Here is a 12,943-nt window from a genome sequence, read left to right as displayed (position 1 = left end):
TAATATAGAACCTATTCCTCTCTACTCTCCCTCTCTCCCCAAATATAACAGCTCACATATCAAAAAACACCTAATATCCACTTGATCCAACGGCTCTCCATAAATCCAATTCTGGTGGATCATTGGTTCCATCGCGGCGACTAGTGATGGATCGGTGACGCCCCCGCCGGTGATCGAGTCGAGCCCGTTCTCGGTTTCTGTGGGCTATGAGAGTTAGCTGAACTTAACGAAATTGACTTCTCTTCTGGACTCTCTTGACTCTCTGTCTTAAAAATCTCCCTTGTCTCTCTTGGACCGGACTGAATACCTGGATACCCGCTCATATCTGTCTTTCTTTTATTTCAATTTTTATTTCCTTTTTGTCTCTTCTTTTCCCCTTTCCCCATCCTTTTCTGACAGGCGCAGCCCCCTGTTTGTTGGCTTGTCCCTCCGATCCTTTCCTATCCGGGATTATTCTGGGGTTGCTCGCAAGCATTTCCACCACGATCCCTGCGGTCATTTCTTACTTAGCCTCTTACCTTGAACTATTTTGAATTTTTACTTCGAGGCTGATTCGTACCCAGGGACACATATAACATACATACCTAGGTACACTACAGAGTACGTATATCCTATACCTAAAAGCTCGACAAACCTTTATAATCGGCCACAGTCGCACTGGAGAATATTCGAAACCTTCCTCATCCAGTTTCCCATAAAGTTAACGTGTCACAGGTAGAGATCGACAAACTGCCCCCACTGGGTGTCGCATCCTTCCTTGGCCTGCACAACGTTCCTGTACAGCGGCATGCGGGTCGGGTGATACAGACACTGACTGGTTCAATATTCATATTTTGGAGGGAAAAATAGGCAAAGATACTGTTTCTACTTTTCAAGTTGAAAAAAAATAGAAATAATAGAAATAATAAAAATAATAAAAACCAGAAAAGAATCCAAGGGATATATCCACTTGATATTCCCCGACTCCATTCGACCCAAATATATCCTCTTTTCAAACCAAACACACATCAAAATGGATCAGCCCCGTGGATGAGCACGCACATCGCCTTATCAGGGCTGATGAGGATCCTCGGTGGAGTGCGCGCTAACAGAATATTCATTTGCTTACATTCCTCATTTTATTTATATTAATCTTAGGATCGGTGAGCCATTATAAAATAAAAAAATTTACTCCGTATATTTTTTACTATTCTTAAATCCTGGACCCAACACTGTTTCGTCCACAGCCTATAACAAACCTTTGAATACGATGTACTGACTAAATTTAATATGAATTTTCATTGGTGCGTCGCGCTCGGATACTTGTTGGCTCGAGAGCCAGCTCTGTTTGGTGTACTCCGTAGCGGCCGTTGCGGTGTTTCAGACTCAGAATAGAATTCAAAATGATGCCAGGCAGGGCTGGCGATTTACAGTCTTGGTGTGACGTCTACTTTCCGTACATGTACCCATACTACATGCATATATATGTTGGTATGTACAGCGAGGTATTCTTGCAGACTGTACATTATATACATTTATACAACGCAGACAACGTTGTCGTGGGGTGGTGGGGGGTCGTTTCCGGGATATATATATCACACAGTTCAGAAACAACGATATTTAACTTCTCGCCGTTTTTAGGAAATTAGTACAGCCTCAAATAGAGTCATATCATATCAATATCACACGTATAGAGTACTTGAGTGTCAATAACATCGCGTCGCATATATGTACATGCATGGTGGCAGCCCGCATGCAGGGGAGCCTGGTTCTGTGTTGTACGTGGAGGTTAGGGTACTTTGGTACACCGCCACTGAAGGGTCCGGGTGTGCGAGAATTAATAATTTGTACGAGATAACTATGGAAAAAAGAGTGATAATCAGAAATTTCATGTTGGATTGAAGCTAGCTAAACTACAGCCTACGAGAGCAGAACAAAATAATTCTCATCTGCAAGAGATGTAGACCCGAAATATGGATCACTGCACCCACGAAGACAAGTCTCCAAGGATACCGCGATGAGTAATGGGACTGATTTCCTCTTCCCCACTTAAAATAAGCCTATACCACGTTTTGATATGATCAAACCCCGTAGGGAAAGAACAGTAAGGGCCAGAGTGTTGTGGGGGTTCCATCCAAAGGACGGACTGTCGGCTGCGCCGGGCATAGCCTTCCATTATTCTCTTCGCCATAGGAGAAGGCGGGAGGACCATGAGAGGAATTGGAGACAAAGGAGAAAGGAATACAACCGGAAAGGAACGAGAGAGAAAAGAACAAGCAACGAGCTAGTCAATTTGTTCCAACTGAAGACTCGCGAATTAGGAAAAGGTATCATAGGTCATGACTCATGAATATTTTGTTGGTTTGAGAAACCATTCGTATTCTGCAACTAGCCATCTCATCATTAAGAGAAGCACGCTTTAGAAATCAGATAGGCCTCCTCTTTTTTGATCATTCAGGAGAGAATAATTTATTCCTCGGGAACTGAATAGATTGTTAGTAATGGATTCAACCATCAATGAATTGGTAAAACTCACTGTCAATCTCGCCAGACTTAACGTCATCGGAGACATCCTTGGGGCTGCGGCCATCAACCTGGCAGCCGACGGAGAAAGCAGTACCGAGAATCTCAAGGACACCACCGCGGAGCTCCTTGGCCATCGAGCGAGTGCGCATGATGCGGGCAATCTCGATGATCTCATCCATGGGGATGGACTTGGAGTGCTTGATGTTCTTCTCCTTCTTGCGGTCACGGGGAGGCTCCTTAAGGGCCTTGATGACAAGGGAAGAGGCGGAGGGAACAACGGAGACGGCGGCCTGACGGTTCTGGATGGTCAGGCGGACGGTGACGCGGAGACCCTTCCAGTCGCCTGTGTTCTTGGCGATATCTTCACCAATCTTCTTGGGAGACAGACCGAGGGGACCGATCTTGGGGGCCAGAGCGGACTGGGCACCGACCTCACCACCAGTCACACGGAGGTGGCTAAAGACAAGAATGATTAGTTTCTTGTTGGCTGGGTACAGCTGGATTGAACCAGAGGAGCTGTGGGAAAAATTGACTTACATGATCTTAACCTCATTGGGATCGAACTTGGGAGCTGATCACAAGGTGTTGTTAGTTAGGAGCCATACTGCCATATGCCAAGTAGATGATACTTACGCATGGCGAGTGCGAAAGGTAGTCAATCGTCCTTGGTTGTCGAAGAAGGTGGTTACAGAAGAGAAGAAGGAAAGGAGAGAAAAAATTGAACTTGAAGAAGACTCGCTGTTAGCGCGGCCCACACTTGCTCATCTAAGCGAATGACCGAATTGGGATGTAGGGCACGCACACCAATCACGTGAGATAAGAAAAACCCTTATCGGACTGCTTGCCTCTTTGGGTATTTTGTTTTGTGCTTGACACCTTAGGGCATTCCAGGGCTACTTTAGTGCTAAATATTGCAAGAACTTTTAGAAGAAATCCTCCTGTAATGGTATCAATCCATTCAATCTACTACTATATCGCGTCAAAGGAGATAAATCACCGCTAAAGATACACAAGACCCGAGGGTCGACGACAGACCGCCTTTGCTCTCATGGCCATTGTCTCATAACACCTAGCTGGTTCCAGATACAGCAAGTCTAGAATCAAGTTAGTATGAAAGCTTCCGAGTCAAAACTGGGGGAAAACTCACTTCATCAGGTGGTCCATGAACGTCTGGAGCGACACGTCGTCAGTGAAGATGGTCTGCGATGAGGTACCGCCACCGTAGCCACCTGTGGTGTGGGTGGTCGATGGGTTCAGCTTGGACAGCAAGAAACGGGCCTGAGAACCACCGGCATCACACACGATGAAACGGGGCAGAGGGAAACGGTCGGAAATAAGGTCCTATATGACACGGGTTAGTTAATATGGTAAACATAGGACAAGGAAAGGTAAAACAAACCCTAGCATCCTCCTTAGGCTGCTCAAGGAGCAACTTGAGGTTCTCGTAGCCCTCTTGTTCATGGTACCCGGCTTTCCTCCACTCGGCAATAGTCTCACCGTTGAAGATGAGGATGTGGAAGAAGGTATCAAGGAGGAGAATGTGGGCGGGCTGGATAGAAGCGGAGTCCAGCAGCACTGGTTGAGCACCCTCTTGCTCCAGAGAGTACGAATCAAGAGTGGGCTGGATCATGACGAGAGAGTCACCAGTATCCTCGTGGTTCAAGACGTGGCGGTAGAAAGCAGTCTCATCGGGCGAGTTGTTGAAAACCTGCAGGAACTGACTTCGGCGAAGATGGAACATGAACTGAGGGTACAAAGTGAAGTTCTTTTCCAATCGGAATGATGTCGGGTCATCCTTCCGGTAGTCAGCGAATCGGGAGCAGAGTCTGATCAGCATGCGATCAACCCAGCGCAGGACGTCGGGACCGTCATCAACCTCCGCCTTGAACACGGCAATACGGGCCATGAGGACAGCGGCAGCCTCTTGGTCGAAGGACTGGGCCAGGGTTGGGTCACCCGCAGGTCCGCTCAGGGGGCGGGCAGTAGTGGTTACCCGCAGGTGGTAATGCCCAGACGAGTGCTGGTAGTATGTCAAGAACTGGATCACACCACGTTGAGGACCAGGCTGAACAGCAGCTGGGCCGCCCTGATTGGCAATCTCAAAGTAAATACCGTAGCTGGAGGATGGGTCCACTCCGCACATCTTCCATGCACAGGTGTTACCGATACCGCATTCTGTTTCGCCAACAGAGCTTGACTTCTTGTTCAGCGAGATAGCGTGACCAATCAGACCAGTAACCTTGAGCTCCTTAGTTGTAAGCACCTCGAGGGATGCATTGAAGCCCATCAAGAGGTTGTCGTTGGCGTCCTTGTCGAACACGCGCACGAACGATTGCTTGAACTGTGAGGATGTGAAGCTATCTGTGAGAAGCATGTGACCTCCAGTGAAATTGGAGAGGTTCTTCATTTCCAGCAAACCGACTTGATCAAGACAGCCGGCGAAAATATCGACAATATGACCATTGTTGGCAGCGCGCTTAGCGAGGGCATCATAGAACTAGGATTGAATTAGCAAAATTCGAATACACCCATGCACTGAGAACCGACCTTGACAGCCTTCTTGTAGTACTTGATGTTGTCCCTGTCGATATCGTGGTGCGAACGAATAGGCTCCTTCAGTTCGGGGGAAACAACGTGACCAGGGCCCTCAGTGGCTGCACCGCTGGTGAAGGCCATAATGCGGCCTCCGGCGTTCTGGAAGGAAGTCTCAAGCAGACCGACGGCAACGCTCAGGGCAACACCGGTGCAGCGCAGGGGACGCTTGTCATTGGCCACCGGCCAGGGATCGCGCTGCAGTTGTTCGAGGACATTGGTGATCTGGAACTCAGCCTGCTGAACGGGCATGAGGAAGCGTGCAGCCGGGCCAAGGGGAGGACGGGCAGGCTGTTGCTGGGGAACACCGGGGCGCACACCGCCGGCCAGGCCCAGCATCTCTTGAACCTGCTTGGCGTTGTATTCCTTGTTGCCTCTGAACACATATGACTTTGCGCATTCGGTGTAACCGAGCTCGTGAACTTGGGCCTATATATATCAAGGTCAATAACATGTCACCTGCCTTGCGAAGATCATTGCTCCTTACCATTGTACCGAAGGTGATCAGACCAACCAGCGCATTGGGCGGCAGAAGAGACAAGCTCATGATGAGGGAATCCTTGACGGCCTGCAGACTATCATCCTCCTGGCAGGTATCGACGACAAAGACGAAGATCGGGGGAGCGGGGGCGGGTCGTGCCAATTGGTACTCGATCGTCGTGCTCTGGGGGTGGAGCTCTGGGGGTATCGTGTTCTCCGTGATATCCTTGTAATGCGGAGGGAGGGGGTTGCGCGACAGACAGAAGGGGCAGATCCAGCATCGTGCGCGGACATCAACAGTGCTGTCTAAACGTCAGTTCATCTACTCATTGACGTATATCAGACTAACACGTCACGTACGCATATGGGTTGAGGACAGCGCGGCAGGGCTGCTTGCAAGTAACGGGCTCATATTGTAGCAAAGGGGCCTCTGGCTTTTCCTTCAATGGGGTGTAGACGGCGGCAATGGGAACGACCAAGCGGGACGCTTCCTATATCGAGTATCAGCGGATGATGCGGTGAAGGTCAGATAGGATCACTGTCACGAACCATGCGAGTGCTCGGGAAAGTGTTCCAACTGAGTCTGATGCCATCGCGGTCCTCCACATCACTCCATTGATCCTTCAGCGCTTCGTAATCCATCTTGTCGGTAGATGTTCCGGGACTCGGTCCTGTGTTGACAAAGGGAGGGGGTATATGCGGATATCGAGAAGTCGCGAGGAAAGGGAACCTCGGTTTTTAGGGTCTACTCCAAGAAATTTAAGCAAGTGAGCCACCCGGAGCATAATCCAGTCCCAAAAGAAATCAGAGTCCCTGTTAATAGCTAGGGATTGAATGAACGAGATGGAGGAGTATGTTGTGTGGAGGTCCGGTCCGTGAGTAAGGCCAGGTTGCAGCACAGTTGGTCACTCTCGCATCCCGGACCAAAACATCATTAAAACTCGGCTCGTCCGCAGTTTCTTCCGCTCTTTTCTTTTTCTTCTTCAATTTCACGCCAGCCTACAATGTGTATAAACATGTTATTATCGACAACTTCCGTCATTCCATGGCAAAGTTGTCTACTCGTTGAGCGGAGAATGACTTGACCCGTTGCTGGGCACCTGGATTTGAGAGGTCATTCTGATCCTTTCCGATTCTCTGGGAATCAGCTGTGGTCACACTCCCATTGTGTATACCATAATTGTTAGAATAAATATTATCTTGTTTCAATTGAACCTGCTTCAGATGTGCTCGTACAAGCCTATGCTCCCTCTTAACGCCGACTATAAAAAACACGTGAAAACTAAGAAAACTGGCCGACATTACATCATGAAAATTTGACATGTGAAAAGACACCCTAAGTGTCCTTCGGGGCCTTAGCCATCTGTTTCAACAGGAAGCTGCGCTTGAAGTAGGTGTTCGGGTGAACAATCGTGTCAAGGTCAGTCTGACTCCACGATCCATCCTCCTTGACCTTCTTGATCTCGTTCTTGTGCGTCGCCTCGAACACTCTGTTGCAAGCAATATGGTACCGCATCTTGCCAACATCTTCACGCACACCCCGCAGAACCTCCTTGTCACCGACGCCAGTGGCCTGAAGGAAGCCCACCAGGTTATCAACGGAGTAATGGCGATAGGGACAGCCGTGAGTCTGGCCAATGCCGGGGTTTGAGTCGCCGAGGATCTTCTGGCATGAGTAAGGAGTATAGCCCTTTCCGCGGCGGTTCACATCTCCACCGACCTCGCCATAAGCGTGACGAATATTGTATTTGTATTGAGAGTTGAACTCATCATCGGTCTTGCCCTTGAATCCCTGACGCCAGAACAAAATACATTCCTCCAAGGACAAGCCAATGCCCTTCAGGAAGAGCGTATACTGTAGTCGGCCGAAGTGCTTCAGGTGGTTATTCTTGCGCAAGTTCACGTGCAAGCTCTTCATGCACAACGGGAAATGCTGTTGGGCCAATTGGTCGATGGAGCTGGCCGTAATCGGAGATCCGTCCACATATCCTTCGCCTTCCGAGTACACCGACTCGGCGCTGCCAAAGTTCTTTGAAAGGTGATTCAGAATAGGTGTTAGACGATCATCCTCGTCCAGCCGGGGGAGGGCACGACTCGTGAGCTAGAATCTAATCAGTTGCGACATTTAAGCATCAAGCCACCACTGTAGACATACCTCGAGTGCGCGCTCCAAGCGAGCAGTAAACTCAGCCATGATCATGCTCAGCTGCTCTCGACCAGGAACATAAGCCTTTCCTTTCTTCAGGAAAACCGAGCGCCGTTCGATCAACTCGGGGACCTTCTCCCAGTCGACTTTATACCAGGTCTCATCATCCAGCCGACGCAGCCCAGGCGTGGAGCTGAGGAGATTCTCTGCAATCTCTGTCTTCTCAAAGTCACCTACAGGTTCCCAATCAAGATTCAGGCTATCAATGAATGCGCGCTTCTCCCTCGAGTCATCCTGCTGGAAACGAAATCTGAACAGCATGGTCTCGGCGCGGGCGAATCGTCGACGGAGGTCTTCTGTGGCCGAGAAAGCCAACCGTAGGATGAAATGGGAGTAGTGATCCTTTTGGCGCTCATTTTTCAAGCGTGGGTCTGCGGCACCGGAGGGAGAGGAGGTATTAGAGGAAAGAGGGAGGAACTTCTGCAGAAGAGGTGTAATGTAGGTCGCCGTCTCGGCGGGGGATTTGTTTCGATAAGAGCATGCTTCGATCTCGGCCAAGACTGTTTTTGGTATTAGCAGGTAGGAAGACGATATGAATGCGTAAGTATACATACTCTTCAGTCTGTCAATGGCCCATTGCTCGAATTGTTCGAGGGTGATTTCCGCGGTAGGAGGTATCTCATAAATGTTCAGGCGGTGCGCATAGTCCTGCTGCTTGTATGTTGGAGTAGCGAATTGTCTTTTTTTGGGGTCAATAACAGCCCGTCGTTTGGGATCAATGCGATGAGTGTCTTGTCGAATCATGGCGTAGGTATTGTGTTCAGTTGTCAAGAAACGAGTTTATGAGATCTCCGCCCTAAATTGGTCAACGCGAACGCGTCCCACGCGTAAAATCACGTGAAACAAAATCATTTGGCGTCACTTACGTAATCATGTACCCCGGGCCCCAGGGACCACCCCTGGAGTGGGTGCTTGAGCACGGGTGATGCTGCTTTCCCCGAAGCGTTTTCGACCATGTGCTGAGACATGTGAAAGTACTTAGTTATACCGAGTCAGTCTAAGTAGATATATAAGTACTTGATATTCTTTCAATGCAATAATATTATGAAAATCTATAATTTTTTTTCATAATTACTTAGACTTGAGTGCTGCTAGTTATATAGTTACTACCTCGGAGGTATCTAGTTTCCCTCGGAGTCTTCACCGACAACCGAAAGGATCAACCTCCCCCACAAAATCAACATTCTCAACAGTCCTAGCCCTGGAGATACGCGACTGCTTATTCTCTAACCCCGAGCTTCAACCCTTCCCTTCAATCCATTATGCTGTCGTGATCTTGTCCGCATTTCTTCCCCGTGGTTCCTCCCACATCCCCAATATCTGAACCGTTGAGTTCATCAGGACCAGCAACCTTACACCCTCTACGGGCTCTCAACACGGCCATCGTACGTAATGTCGCATGTGACAAAGCAGCTCCATAAGGCTGCGCGGATCATCTTGATTGGCGCACCGGGAGTAGGAAAAGGGACACAGTCCGAGCGACTGCTAGCCCGATTCCCCCAGCTGGCTTCCATCAGCTCCGGTGATCTGTTGAGAGAGAATGTGCGCCGACGCACACCCCTCGGTGAGTAGAGCCAGCATCGGTGCAATGATTAATTGCGCAAGGAGCCAGTATTTCTAACCATAGTAACAGGCCTGGAAGCCGAAGCCACAATGCAGTCCGGCAACCTTGTTCCCGACTCAATGATCTTGAATCTGATCTCCGATGATATGAAATCCAAGGGCTGGCTCCTCCCACCATCCGCATCCTCAGTACAATCCGCAACATCCTCATCATCTTCTTCTCCAGCCGATACTTCCTCCTCGGCTCACTCAATCGATTCCTCTGCTTCTTTCATCCTCGACGGGTTTCCCCGCACAGCAATCCAGGCAACAACATTGGACAGCCTAGTACCGGTCAACTTCGTCGTGCACCTCATCACTCCGCCATCAGTGATCCTCGCCCGCATCGCATCACGCTGGGTCCACGAGCCCTCAGGGCGCGTGTATAACACAGACTTTCACCCGCCAAAGGTGGCAGGCAAAGACGATGTCACGGGCGAGCCGCTGACGCAGCGAGAGGATGATTCTCTCGACACATGGAAGCAGCGTCTACGGAAGTTCGAGGAGACGAGCAAATCCCTTTTGGAGCATTACGATCGTCAACGGTGTCTATTCCGTGCGGAGGGTAATTCCTCGGACGAAATTAGCCCAAAGCTGTTTGCCGAGATTGAGCGGCGGTTCTGCTAAGCAAATAATAGCCCGTATACTGACTTCCTTGGTGTTCTTCCAACCCTGGGAGATTACTCGACTCTTAATGCCCATTTAGCAATTGGGGCCTGATTTGGGGGCAACACCGGCCCCGTGCATGTATAGCTTACGCAACTTGGTGTATCATATTCAACATTCAAAGCGCGATCGGTTCATGATCATCGCATACTAGCCACACATGTACAACGCTGTATAGTGAAATTGTAGTCGTGCCGTCTCGTCGCATGCAAATGTAAATGCCAGAACACAAGAAAAAAACAACAACACATAAACGCTCATAGCCATGATCGCAAGCCCAGCTCACCACGACTCATTGATTTATTTTTTCCCGGTCTTCCCTTTACCATTCCCCTTCTCGATCGGAGCAGGATCTCCCATACCCATCCGATTCTTGTATTCTCTCGGACTCTCCCAATCAGACCCGACACGACCATAATCCTTCCAAAGCCCCTTGGCTCGCTTCTTAGCCCACCACTCGGCCTTGCGGTATTTCTTTTCCATCTTCTCACCGCCGAATTCCGAGCCAACCTTCGCTTCGTATACAGTCGCCAAGCCACGCTTCAGCATTTCGTAGGAAACATCCCGTCGACGGAATGGCGGGAAGTCAAATGCGCGTCTAACGAAGACACTCGCTACCACGCGCGAGTATTGGTCCTGCCGGTGAACGAGGGCTCGGATTCGTCGGCTGGTCAGGTAGGATGTTAGCCAGGTGTGGGCGTCGCGCGCGAATGGTTGCTCGGGGCGGCCGAAGTGGGCTAATTCTGGGGCGTCAATGCCAGCGAGGCGGATGTGGATCTGGGGTTTGGTAAATATGTTAGCTAGATATAGATGTAAAGAATGAGGTTGTGGTATATGATATGCCGAGGCACAATTATGCCTGTTCTGGGCTGGAAGCGCTGAGGGTGGGAGAATAAGTAGGTGATGAGTGACGAACGGTTTTGTCCTTCAGATCCTTCTTCAGAGTAGGAACCTTTTTCCACGGTAGCCAGCCCCATCCAGCCATGCGGCCACCCGGTGTATGGAAAATCCTGAAATTGTCTCCATCGCCGACGCTGGTGACTTGGCCGAAGATGCTCCGTCGTCGAAGATACGAGGCCGAGATGCTGGGCGCGTCGGGGATACGACGTAGGTAGCGGCGGTGGAAGCGCACTGCGATGAGAATACCGCTTGTTAGGACGAGGGTTGGGAGAATGGTTCTGGCTTCTGTGAACGCTGTCCAGTCGAGGATGGAGCTTGGGTTGTTCGCCGCGGAGGAGAGCCACGAGCTGGGTGTTTGTTTTTGTTCGTCATTGTTCGACTCGGAGCTCCATGGCGGCCATCGCATCACGACCCATGCCACTTATGTGACAAGTTTATGCGGTGTGAGAACGAGCGTTTGGTGAGAGTGATTGTTGGGGTAAAAGATGATCGGTCAAGCGAAGATCATCTATCTGCACGGGTAAAGCTACAACCACCAATTCCTCTTGGTAAACAATCAACGCACTGCCCATGCGTCCTTTACCTATAACTTTAGAATGCATTGTGAATTCGTTATCAAATGATGCTCTTCTGGTTTCTTCGATTTTTCGGTCTACCTAGGTGCCCGGCAGCCATTGTTACCTAAAATACTAGGGGGGTTCTACCATAATTGAACTATTGAGAAGGTCCAAGGTAGTTATACGTACTTGGGTCCGATTTATTTGATTATATATGCCTTTTGAAAGATGATATATGATATAATGGAGCCTAGATGAATGGCAGTCTAGTAACATGGATTCTTCAACTTTATCAACAAATGACCCTGTAGACCTCTTTGACAATCACTTTATATCCTTTCTATCCTTTCTTGGACCAAGTCTTCATTTTTCTCTTTCCTATTCTTCCACTGCTTTGCTTTATGACGCACTTTACTACACAGTTCCTATGTGATCTAAGTACTATAAGAAGCGTACTCTGCATGTGGAGCAATATCTCTATGTACCATGCGCATAATATCTCACTGGACTCGCCCAAGATACTAAGATCAAAGTGCCCAGAAGCTTTAACCTTAGGATTTAAGACTAGTATATCAATATCGCCCACGTAAAGGAGAATGTGATGATGTACTAGCTTCACATTGAGAAGATCAGATCGAAACATCTACAGCTCTTCACTTCGACCACATTTTCTGTAGGCCTTACCTAACAGGCCACGAGCCCCTGCTTTTCATCATACCTTTGACCTTCTCTCTTACTTGACCTAATGTCGTACATTATCACTGCTCCCTCATACCCTTCGTTCGACGCACACCCTCGGTAATTGCCTCTCCTACGACAGGCACTCGTCGGCAATACAAGTACACCCCTAACTTCAAGCGTGTCCGGTTCCCTCGCGCAGCATGAACTAGCTTTTATACTGCCCGTACCGATCGGAGCTAGCTTTTTTATAGTCCCTTGTTATTCCGTCCCCTCCAGCAACTAGGTTTCTACTTCATGGCCGGCGAGGGAAGGGGAGCAGACGAGGAGGGAGAAGACAAGGGGTGCTTCATCCGTCATGATTTAGCTTTCATGCTCGTTGGACGTGTTCACATTCACCATTATGTTAATGGCTTTTAGATTATAGCATCTGCAGCTATTCAATCCCAATTCGCAGTTTCATCATGACAATTGACGTGACTCTCTCTGTAGGCACTTCCTATCTCTCACTTCCCTCTCACTATCTGTAAGGTGATATACTTGCCTCTTCTATTTATTTGCCCAGTCCAGAGAAGTTGATAGGTGGGTATACAAGATCAAGCACTCCTTAGGTTGCTACGAAGTCACCTTTATTATTGAGTTTACATGACTACATCGGCGATACATCTACGGGTGTGGACGTTTGTATAATGATGGGGGGTTTGGGCCGCTTTTTATATGTACAAATGGCCAGGCTGGTTATATACAGATGGAGCCA

The 12,943-nt window shown here is 49.1% G+C and overlaps 5 protein-coding genes across 5 annotated transcripts; 1 reads left to right on the top strand and 4 right to left on the bottom strand.

Moving 5' to 3' along the window:
- Window positions 1-2,448: 2,448 nt before the first annotated feature.
- Window positions 2,449-3,142, bottom strand: N7455_000986 (60S ribosomal protein uL11; the record flags this gene model as incomplete). The annotated part of the gene is made up of 4 exons (XM_040959767.2): window positions 2,449-2,462; window positions 2,516-2,961; window positions 3,043-3,076; window positions 3,139-3,142. The coding sequence occupies 4 exons, from the start codon at window positions 3,140-3,142 to the stop codon at window positions 2,449-2,451; spliced, it is 498 nt and encodes a 165-aa protein (XP_040809823.1).
- A 432-nt stretch (window positions 3,143-3,574) lies between these two features.
- On the bottom strand, window positions 3,575-6,219 carry sec23 (GTPase-activating protein SEC23; the record flags this gene model as incomplete). The annotated part of the gene is made up of 7 exons (XM_040959710.2): window positions 3,575-3,599; window positions 3,653-3,846; window positions 3,905-5,002; window positions 5,053-5,526; window positions 5,585-5,879; window positions 5,938-6,068; window positions 6,127-6,219. 7 exons carry the CDS (start codon window positions 6,217-6,219, stop codon window positions 3,575-3,577), a joined length of 2,310 nt encoding a protein of 769 aa, XP_040809851.1.
- Window positions 6,220-6,913: 694 nt separating this feature from the next.
- N7455_000984 (DNA primase subunit PRI2) lies at window positions 6,914-8,527 on the bottom strand (the record flags this gene model as incomplete). The annotated part of the gene is made up of 3 exons (XM_040959756.2): window positions 6,914-7,678; window positions 7,733-8,283; window positions 8,338-8,527. The coding sequence occupies 3 exons, from the start codon at window positions 8,525-8,527 to the stop codon at window positions 6,914-6,916; spliced, it is 1,506 nt and encodes a 501-aa protein (XP_040809846.1).
- A 597-nt stretch (window positions 8,528-9,124) lies between these two features.
- Window positions 9,125-10,012, top strand: N7455_000983 (adenylate kinase ADK2; the record flags this gene model as incomplete). Its single annotated transcript, XM_040959753.2, has 2 exons — window positions 9,125-9,347; window positions 9,417-10,012. Coding segments are annotated over 2 exons (819 nt in total), but the record flags the coding sequence as incomplete, so codon positions are not given.
- Window positions 10,013-10,351: 339 nt separating this feature from the next.
- Window positions 10,352-11,357, bottom strand: N7455_000982 (thermonuclease family protein; the record flags this gene model as incomplete). Its single annotated transcript, XM_040959732.2, has 2 exons — window positions 10,352-10,828; window positions 10,968-11,357. 2 exons carry the CDS (start codon window positions 11,355-11,357, stop codon window positions 10,352-10,354), a joined length of 867 nt encoding a protein of 288 aa, XP_040809839.1.
- Between the last annotated feature and the right edge of the window lie 1,586 nt (window positions 11,358-12,943).

This window comes from Penicillium solitum (genome assembly GCF_028829755.1).
Source record: "Penicillium solitum strain IBT 25940 chromosome Unknown utg000001l_segment0_segment0, whole genome shotgun sequence".
NCBI lineage: Eukaryota > Fungi > Ascomycota > Eurotiomycetes > Eurotiales > Aspergillaceae > Penicillium > Penicillium solitum.
This window is presented reverse-complemented; position numbering and strand designations above follow the sequence as displayed.